This window comes from Coenobita brevimanus, chromosome 77 (genome assembly GCF_032717465.1).
Source record: "Coenobita brevimanus isolate Jiangsu-jjx chromosome 77, ASM3271746v2, whole genome shotgun sequence".
In the NCBI taxonomy this organism is placed as follows: Eukaryota; Metazoa; Arthropoda; class Malacostraca; order Decapoda; family Coenobitidae; genus Coenobita; species Coenobita brevimanus.
In genome coordinates, this window is record NC_137030.1 from 10,979,299 (window position 1) to 10,989,778 (window position 10,480).

Genomic DNA, 10,480 nt, shown 5'->3' on the forward strand with positions numbered 1-10,480 from the left:
CCCCAGTACAAAAAAAAAAAAAAAAAATGGTGAGCGAAGTGAGTGCAAGAATTACCGTGGCATAAGTTTACTGAGTGTGGTAGGGAAGGTATATGGAAGAATTATTATAGAGAAAGTAAGAGCGATATCAGAAGTCCTAGTGAGTGACGAACAGGGTGGCTTAAGGAGTGGCGAGGGATGTGTGGATGAAATATTTGCAGTGAGGCAGATAGTGGAGAAGGCTTATGAGAAGGACCATAAGGTGTTTATGGCATTTATGGATTTGGAAAAAGCATACGACAAAGCAGACTGGGAAGGATTGAGGAAGGTTCTGCGGATATACACAGTGTAGATGGTGAGCTGCTAGATGCCATCATGAGTTTTTATGATGACAGTCTGGCATGTTTATGGCTAAATGGGCATCTAAGTGAATGGTTCACGATCAGTGTAGGAGTGCGGCAGTTTTGTGTGATGTCCCCATGGTTGTTCAATATGTAATATGGATGGGGTGATCAGAGAAGTAAAAACGAGTAAGTGAAAGAGGGATGTAGTTGGTAATGAATGGTGATGGATGGAATATCTCAAATTTGTTGTATGATGATGATATCAGGTCGTGATAAATAAGGGAGATTGTATTTTGGTTAGTAGTGTTAGGTCTAGTTTCATTTTATTGGGCAAGAAACTTGTTCATCAACTAAGGATGATAGGAGACATGTTTGCTTGTATTAACTTTAAATGTGTGATAATTTTTGTGTGAGGACAAAGACTATGTTGCTTGTGTATGCGAGAGGGAGTCCATCCCGCCTAATTCAAAAGGAGTTGTGTAGGGGGCTCCGTGATTTTCCGGGTAACCAGGGACTGAGAGGTGCCACAGTCTGTACAGTAAATACCTCATGTTGGTCTGCGAAGTATCTGTGTAACAACTGACAGTGAAAAAACACTGTTATATACTTTACAGTGGTGTAAAAGTAAGGTTATAGTAGATGAAATTCCTTGCAGGCGTACCTCAGGTTAGAGGTCTGTGTATGGGCCGCCTCGCTAGGTGACGGGAAGTAGACAAGATTTATGACGTGGCTTGCTACGCGAGAGGCCTCTGGGGTGAGGCTGTGGAGTAGGTGATACCAATTATGAAATGAGCATCTAATAAAGAAGATCCTAGGTACACGATAAGGCGTTTTACATCTTTGGACGTTAAAAGTCGAAGTATGAAGATTTGCTTCACGTAAGAAGATTCGTCACCCAAGGTGAGGTGCTTTATGTATTCTGGCCCCAGGACTTCCATTTTGTGTGGAGCCCCATACAGTATGTCATACTTTGGTCTCTACTGAACAACCAAGGGAAGCATCCATTGAGTAGCTAAGTGATATAACATCACTGGACTTATAGTGTTTATGTTTGAAAGGCACATTTTGAAAAATTTCCCAGTTTTAACTAGTGATAAATGAACAAAGTTAGTGTTGTGAACGAAACAGATGCAGACACTATTAGCAGTATCTCAGTTCACCGAGAGTGCAACTGACAGTTTAACAGGAAACTTATCAAGCTGGTTCCGTATGAAGAAGGCTGTGGCGTGGATCCGTCGATTCAGAGCATGGCTTAAAGAAGTTCAGAAAAAAAAAAAAAACGGAACATACTACCATGAGCAAAATTTCTCCGACAGTCTTCTGCTAGCAGTTTGTTCTGCCTTTCATGTTCCTCATTCTTCCCCAAATGACAAAAGACATACTTCCTTCTCATAGTCCCTTCTAGTCTGTTTCATATTGCTACGTGGGTCCTTCAAAAAGTTCTCTGCCTTACCCCAAAAATGTCATAGGAGAAAGACTGTTCTTGTATTTCTCAACATAGTGTCCCCTAAGTTCCAAGTACGTGTTCACCGACGTTCAAGCATTGCTATCCCGTCGCGGAAGAAGATCGCATCTTGAGTATCCAAATATCTCTGAACAGCATGGATGACTTCATCGTCACTCCGCAAATGGTGGATGGAGCCTGATTGGGTGGGTAAGGAGAATGATGCAACAGTTCAAAATCAGAGTTGGGTGCTTTAGCCACTGCCACCTGTGCCGTGGGGACAGGAGCATTGCCCTGGAGCAACAGCACGCCCGCTCGAAGCTTTTCTCTCCATTTCTCCTTGACTACTTCTGATGCATAATAGTCCCAATTAATGGTTTGACCCATTTGAAAGTAGTCCGTTGTGTGAACTGACTCAGTGTCCCAAAATACTGAGGCCATCGCCTTTCCGACAGGTGCCACTTGCTTGAATTATAGGAAAGGTGAAGAATCGTGATGTTTTCATTGCTTGCTTTGATTTTCATGTTTAGGTTCACAGTGGTGAACCTATGTCTCATCCTGGGTCACAAATCTCCGGAGGAAACTGGCTGCATCGGCCTGGAAACGAACCAAAAGTGTCCTTGGAGTTTCCAAACTGGTCAATTTCTGGTCTGGTGTCAACATTCTGGGCAGCCATCGTGCAGACAGCTTGTTCATACCCAAGATGTTAGTCAAAACAGTGTGCACTGATGCCTATGGTGTCGGCTACTAGTTGCACAGACAAACGTTTGTCATTCAACACCATGAGGTGAATGGTTTCCACTTGATTATCCATAGCTGAGTTTGGGATTTGGTCATCGTCTGTGCTCTTCCTGCCCTGCTTGAAATCAGCAGCCCACATCATTATGGCGGAATAGCAAGGAAAGTCCACATCAAGTGTAATGACCATGATTACATGAATTTCCCTGGGGGACTGTAACCATTTTTTACATAAACCTAATCACACCACAGACTTTTCTCTCTGTTCATTTTGGGGTCTTACTGTTACCTGCTGAATTTCAAAGGGCTGCTCCACCAAGCTATAAACAGGTACATTTTCCTAGATTAAGAAAAACTTGCCTTACTTAAGTGATTGTCTTAAGATTAATCTTTATCAACTTTGATTAGTAATTATGGAGTGATTTTCAGTTGCGTATTTTCACATTCAGCCAAAATGGATATGATTTTTTTTTTTTTGGGGGGGGGCGGAGTTTGCGAAGGAGTCAATAAAACTTTTTTGTTATGTAACTTTATTTTAACCCATCTCCTTGAATGAAATCATAAAATTTAAAGGATAGGTTAAAAGGCCTCCTCAAAGGGCATTTTGGCCCACCCATGGGGTTAAAAGCTCCTCTTTTTTTCTAATTCATTGTTTCATCATGCCATCCATAAACAACACACAGCATAGACAGGTAGTACATGAATGATTCTACGTATAATATTCCCATATCTGTGACATTTTAATAGTTTCGATACCATGGATACTTTCTTGTAGCCGGCACATCATACTCCACCTTACTAAACTTTCATGCACGATTTGCCACACCCAGCAACCAGACAGCATCGGTACCCGGGCCCGTTGTCGGAACACTCACTGTCGCACTGGCACTGGTCGTGGTACCAGATGCATCTTATTCCATAGGAGTCAGGGTGGGGACACGGACCATACCTGGGGAGAAGAAACGCATAGAAACAAGTTCTTAATAGCATTCAGAACTTGGCGTGAAGAGAACATCCTCCTCCTCCTCATTATCATCATCATCATCATCATCATCATCATCATCATCATCATCCAGACCTTTCCCACCCACAAGCCCACAAGCTGTGTGAAGTAGTGTTTAGAGGGCCAGAGATTAAAAAAAAAATCGATAAAATTACATAATCAAATTGTGCCCATTAACAACACTCCCTTCCACTCACCATTCACGCCCACGAGATCCTGGCTCCACAATCGATTTTAAACATTCTCCTTAGAGCGTTCAGAAATTACAACAAACGTTAGAACACTCCTTACAGCATTCAGTAAATGTTTATTTTAATATCCTTAGCTCAGAGATGATTGGCACCACCATAAATATAGGTGACATTGTAGCCTAGCCCTGGACCTCTACGCTTGTGATTGGGAAGAAGAGGATTGGATGAGAGAGAGAGAGAGAGAGAGAGAGAGAGAGAGAGAGAGAGAGAGAGAGAGAGAGAGAGAGAGAGAGAGAGATGCTACATACGTACATGCTTACACATACACTCCTAGATACATTGATACATACATACATACTCGTAGATACGTGTACATACATACATACATACTAGTAGATACATTCATGCATTACATACTCGTAGATACATACACATATACATACGTACTCGTAGATATATACATTCATACACCATCGCAGATACATACATACATACTCGTACATACATACATACTCTTACATACATACATACATGCATATATACATATTCGTAAATTCATAAATATATACAAACATACTCGTAAATACATACATACATACATACATTCTTACATAAACAAGCAGAGAAAGAGACATCCCAGCAGTGACATCCCGCCAAAAGCCCTCAACTCACACTTATACATCGTGCAATAATGTATAGTTCCGGTCAGCAGTTCTTTGACATTCCGAAAATGCATCAGAATCAGAATCTTCCTACTTAACCAGCAATATTCAAGCGAGATGAAAAGGTTGGAATCTTGCTTTGTTAGTTCTGAACCCCTATGTGTAAAACTTGGGAGATCATCTTGTCGAAGCGAGCAAAGGGAACGAGAACACTAATAAAAAAGGTAGGTTTCGGCTATACCACTCACATCACGCAAAAGACGCTATTTCGAACACTGTTAAAGTAATAGGGAATATATGTATATCTTTGAAAAGTTAATGAAAAGTACCGTTATACTCGTTATTTAAGTGACAATTCTGACGATTCGCCACCACCAAAAAAAAAAAAAAAAAAAAAAAAAAGCAAATTCAGCACCAAACATCAGAAATGGATTATTTCGGAGACTATTAAGGCTACAATGGACCTACGCACATTGTTGGAAAGATTATAAAAAGAAGAAAGAAAAAGAAGAGAAAGGCAATAAAACCAAGCATTAGGTTAGTGAAATTTCTCAAAAATCGCCACAATAGTTAAAAAAAAAGAAAAAAAAAAAAGAAACAGCCTCCAAAAAATGAAGTTATCTCGGAAGTTACCAAAGCTACAGCGGATCTACGCAAATCGTTGGAAAGCTGTTCCTAGAGTGGTTTTGCTGAGCTGAAACGGGGTGATAGATTATTGTCGTATGAAAACAGACTATAGCTATATGACTGAAGGCAAGAATATGTATAAGCAATCTCATACACATCTTAGGCTCAAGAAAGTTTACAGATACTACTCAAGAACATATAAGTTGTGGTAAGGTGTTTGTTGCTGCTGACGACTGACTGACTTACTGGGGGTCGATGATGTTTGCCGGACGACCCACCTCGGCCATACCCTGCAAGGAGAGAGGGAACACATTAACGCCGTTGTGTGAAAAGTGGACAGATAGGAGAATAACAGCATGAAGTAAATAAATGAATGAATAAATAAATAAATAAATACAACACAACCACCACCACTACCAACAAGAACACCAATTACTATACTACTACTACTACTACTGCTACTACTACTACTGATTATAATAATAATAATAATAATAATCCATCCATCCATCATCCAATCCTACGTTGCCCCACGAGGAACGTAGGAGCCCGGGGCTAGGAAAGTTGGTCCCGGCATTTAAGACGAGAGTGACCAGCCTCACTCATCCCTGAGTGGCACCACGTGGGCAATAAACCCCAACCGCTCCCCGGATACAAACCCTCACCAGCTCAATCCGATTGGAGCACGTTATTACTCACTAAACCACCAGGAGCCAAAATTTGGTTATATGGTTACCACCCAGCGTAGTAAATGGTTTCCTGATGTACAGGAAACCATTTGGCTTGTCACTCAGTGTAGAGTCACCCACAGGCAGAAGGAAGAGGAAAGAATGAAGGAAAGAAAGATACAAGAGGGAGTGTAAAGTCACCCGCAGGCAGAAGAAAGAGGAAAGAATGAAGGAAAGAAAGACAGAAGAGGATGGATGGAAAGAAGGATGGAGGAGAGGAAAGGGCAGACACCCGAGATCAGCACCACATCAAGTGAGTGGACGATGAGCGCCCCCACCTACCACACATAATAATAATAATAATAATAATAATAATAATAATAATGTCCATATTCAGTTCAATGATGTACTGTTAATGATACTTTTGCTAATAAATATTTTTATTGTACTTACGATGGTCCCTTAATGGTGAAGACCTGAAGGTGTTGATGTAGGCTGCATCTGACCCCCCTTCGAGGGAGATAAGTCTTTTATAAGCTGAAAAAAATCATCCGACACCACGAGCGACAGTCAGAAGAATGAAAACACCAACACCAAGAGGAAAAATCTCCGTCTGTGTATCATCCAGTCCTATATTACCCCATAAGCATAGTGCCCGGGACTAAGCTACTTATTCCCGACATTTAATACGAGGGTGACCAATTACCACACCCTGAGTGGCATTAGATGAGCAATGAGCCCCAACCTTTCCTCGGATGTAAACCTTTTTGGGTCACGTTTGGTTGGAGCGCCTTAAATTACTAGACCACCAGGCGTACATTGGGTTGTGTGGTTACCAGAAAACATTTGATTTGTTACTCGGTGTGCTTTCCTCTGTACTCCTTTGTAGACTACATCAGCTGAGTACAAAGGTACAAAGGAGTATGAAGGACAGCAAACAGCAACAGACCTGTTGGTCCTGTCGTTGCTGTTTGGTATAGGTTGTAACTAACAAATCAATTCTATTAGTTAAGGACAAGGATCGAAATGCAGGAAGGACGGTGGGTGCCTCCACCTACCAAAAACCAAGGAGAGAGAGAGAGAGAGAGAGAGAGAGAGAGAGAGAGAGAGAGAGAGAGAGAGAGAGAGAGAGAGAGAGAGAGAGAGAGAGAGAGAGATGTAAGGTAATTAGGTACGGCAAGGATTGGATGAAGGGTGAGGAGGAGAGGGCGGGAGGGGATGAAGGGGGAGGGAGAGAGAGAGAAGGAAGGGAGAGAGGAGTGAGAGTGAGACGCGGCCCTCACCCCCCTTGTTCCTCGCCTCCACCTTTGTCATAAAACTAATACACACAGAAAGCTGGCTGCAATTTTAACACGTAATCATCCTTCATTTAGCAAACCATAATGGCAGCTTTGGCTTCGTTCAAAACTAGAGATGTTATATTAAGCCAAGGTTACAAGAATTAATTTTACCCACAAAACATAAATTTTGTAACTGTTCAACTCTTTCCTTTATATAGCAACCCTTTGAATACAGTGCTGAGTTGTGATAGAGGCTTGGGGTGGAGGAGGAGGGCTGTGGTGATGAGATGTAACAATGAGGTTTGGTGGGGATTTTACCTGCGTCGAAACATGCCAGGTTTATGGAAGCATTATGAAATTATCTTGTTGTTGTTGTTGCTGATAAAATCAGGATAAGCCTTTACTCTAGACAAATCATTAATCCTCCAGCTCCTATATTCACAAGTTAACCTCACACACACACACACACACACACACACACACACACACACATTTTATATGTATGTATGTATGTATGTATGTTTGTACGTATGCATGCGTATGTGTATGTATATATACAACCTGGCACCCACTTTATGACGAGTGTAATGTACTTGTATGACCTCTACAGGCAGCCGTTCGTCCTTCGCTGCTTTGGCTTTCCCAGCTATCAGACCACAATACACAAATACTCCCACCCCCACCCCAAGCAAACACCTCTCCCTGACCAGAACACACGCAACACCCCCACTAGACACCCCCACCCCACCACAATACCCCCAACACCCCCACACCATCACAATACCCCCAACACCCCCACCACAACCCCCTAGTGGAGTGCCTGTCACCATGAGATCCAGGCATTTATGGGGCGGGGGGGGGAGCGGATAACACTATGGCCCGTATTATTGATCATTAGTGTATACATATTTGTCTATCAGTCTATCTATCTATCTATCTATCTGTTTATTTATTTATCTATCTACATGTACATACAGTATACATGTGGGGGGAGTATGCGGGATAGATATGTTAAGAGAAAGAAAAGTAGTAGCTATTGGTGAGGTAGTAGTACTAGTAGTTGTTCCCCAGGCAGTCTGGCCGAACAGCCCCGAGTCCCTAAGGAAGGCCACGGCCGAGACCGAACTTTCCCACAGAGCTCTCAAGGAGTGTATGTTGTGTTGTTGGTGCAGACGATTGAGTGCAATGCAGTTTTACATAATGTGCCTAATAGCATGGGGTGCTGTGTTGTATCATTGAAAGGCATCAGCGACGGAGACATCCAGCCTCTTCTAATGACTCAAGAGGCGAGGCAGATGGAGTTACTGAGCGGGACAGAGAACAGGTTCGGCGGGGGGGAATCTCAGGTGAGAATAATGTCCAGGTGCAGTATACAGTAATCCCAGAATATTATTGCCTCACTCGGCTTAAAATACCAAGGAATGTCCGGGCTTCCCATTTCAAACAGTAAAGAAGTGCGTCTGTCAGACCATCATATCACATAAGATACTTTCGTTTTAATTCTTTTTGTTGGTGTTGGAGAGGGACGCCTTCACGTGAGGACATCGATATGACCAGCTGGTGGATCTGCCTGGTTATACATACGTCCCCCAAGCTCCTCCCTAACACCCAGAAAAGGGTGTTTGATTAAAGCATGGATGATGGGGTACGGAAAAGACACAGCTTTGGCTTGCAGTACACCGGGTTCTTAGTCTGATGTGGGTGGGGTTACAGTCACTTCTACTAGGTCACTTTATCAGGCTCATGTTCGTACCCGGTCAGAGCCAATCACCTATGTTTAGGTATTCTTAAATATATATCCATTAAGGTCAGTCGAGATGCATTTAGGAGTCCAGTCAGGTTACGTACAGTAGGTCAGATCACTGCAGGTTAGCTGAGAGCCATTCAGGTCCAATTACTTCCATTCATATCCAACTGGGTTCATTTACATCACTTCAAATCCATGCAGACCCTTCACGTCCAGCCCAGTTTAGTCAGAGCAATAAATAGCAGTTCAGATTTATTTACAAGTCAGGTCAAGACCTTCCAGGGCCATTCAGGGTCAACTACGTTCATTAGGTCAAGTTAGATCCAGTCGTGATCATTATTGTCATTTAAGGTTCCATCATGCCCAGTGAGGTCAGCTCGTGTCAGCTTAGTGCCATTGGTCAAAACCTATTTCTGTCAGTTTAGTCCTCTCACATCATTTCATGTCCATGGAATCGAGCCAGGTCAGCAGAGACTGATTTGTGCAATATCAGAGGACGTGTACCAAATAACTGTCCTGTCGCATAAAATTGTTTTTTGGAGATGGTTTACATGATTTACTTCTGACATAAGATCTCTCAGGTTCTTCTAGGCTCCGTCAGTTTTATTCTTGTCAAGAAAGATCACTTCCGGTCATGCCAGGGAGGACGTGTCCCCAAAACCAGCCTTATGGGGGAGCAATTCAGGCCTTTAAGGAGTAGAGAGTAAAGGTTTCAATCAAATTTTTCACCTTAGAACAGGAACAACAACAACAACCAAGACTGTAAATAATTAACCATATACTTTTTCCACACACCTGAGGCTGTATGGAACAAGTGTACGCACCTTGCACTTCGTTGGTCTGACACCCACACAGCACAGCAAAGAGGGGGGATATCCACAAGCACTCCTAACCTTAACTTGTGCACAGAACTGTTTGTATATATATTCATCTTCACTCATACAGCTACTTCAAAATCCAGTTAGTGTGAATGTTAAAAAGTGGCAAAATACGAAACTCAATATATACACTTTCAGTACAAAGACAGCCAGAAAGACAGACAGACAGAGACAGAGAGAATCACACTTAAACTCTCCAACTCACCAAGATGAATGCAACAAGGATGAGAATAAGCAGACGTCTCATGCTGGCGGTAGACGTAGAGTGTGCGCGTGTAGCATTGCTTAGGGGGGTAATACAGCTTGTTAGGAGAGGAGGGGGTGGAGGGGGAGAGAGGAAGGCAGAGAAAGAGGGAGGACAGGGATGGAGCGAAGGGGGAAAAGGGAGAAAGGGATTGAAGGAGGAGGAGAGTGGAGAAGAGGAAAGGGATGGAGGCGGGTGATGAAGAAGTGGTGAGGAAAATAGAGGAGAGAGGAGATGGAGAAGAGGGATGGAGGGCAGGAGGGAACAGAGAAGGGAGAGAGGGACTGGGGAAAAATGAAGGAGGGATGTAGGGAAGACACTATATATATATATATATATATATATATATATATATATATATATATATACAAAACTGTTTGATTCAGGAATAAACATTTTAGGCTGGGTGTTAAAAGACAGATACTTATCCAAGCGATCCTTAAAGGTTAGTACTGTATCACAGTTTAGTACAATGGAGGGCAATTTGTTCCATATATTAACAACTCTGTTAAGGAAGAAATGCTTAGCTCCAAGCGACTGGAATCGTTTGCCAATTATTTTATTTCCATTGCCTCTAGTATAATGCAAGAGATCAACTGTGAAGTATTTATCGAGACCCATTCTATCGTGTCCTTTGAATATTTTAAATACTTGAATTAAATCTCCTCGTAATCT

At 42.4% G+C, this 10,480-nt stretch overlaps 1 protein-coding gene across 2 annotated transcripts in view; it reads right to left on the reverse strand.

The window, feature by feature from the left end:
* LOC145408375 (uncharacterized) overlaps positions 1 to 9,831 on the reverse strand; it is a 101,733-nt gene extending 91,902 nt beyond the window's left edge. Inside the window, exons 1-3 of one of the 2 annotated variants that reach the window (XM_080279102.1) lie at positions 9,767 to 9,831; positions 5,235 to 5,278; positions 3,031 to 3,454 (exon numbers count right to left, since the gene is read on the reverse strand). In XM_080279102.1, the coding sequence (XP_080135228.1) occupies positions 3,304 to 3,454; positions 5,235 to 5,278; positions 9,767 to 9,808 (237 nt within the window). In that variant the 5' untranslated portion in view covers positions 9,809 to 9,831 and the 3' untranslated portion in view covers positions 3,031 to 3,303. Of the gene's footprint in view, positions 1 to 3,030; positions 3,455 to 5,234; positions 5,279 to 9,766 lie in introns of those variants that run through there. The other variant, XM_080279103.1, reaches the window with a different exon arrangement.
* Between the last annotated feature and the right edge of the window lie 649 nt (positions 9,832 to 10,480).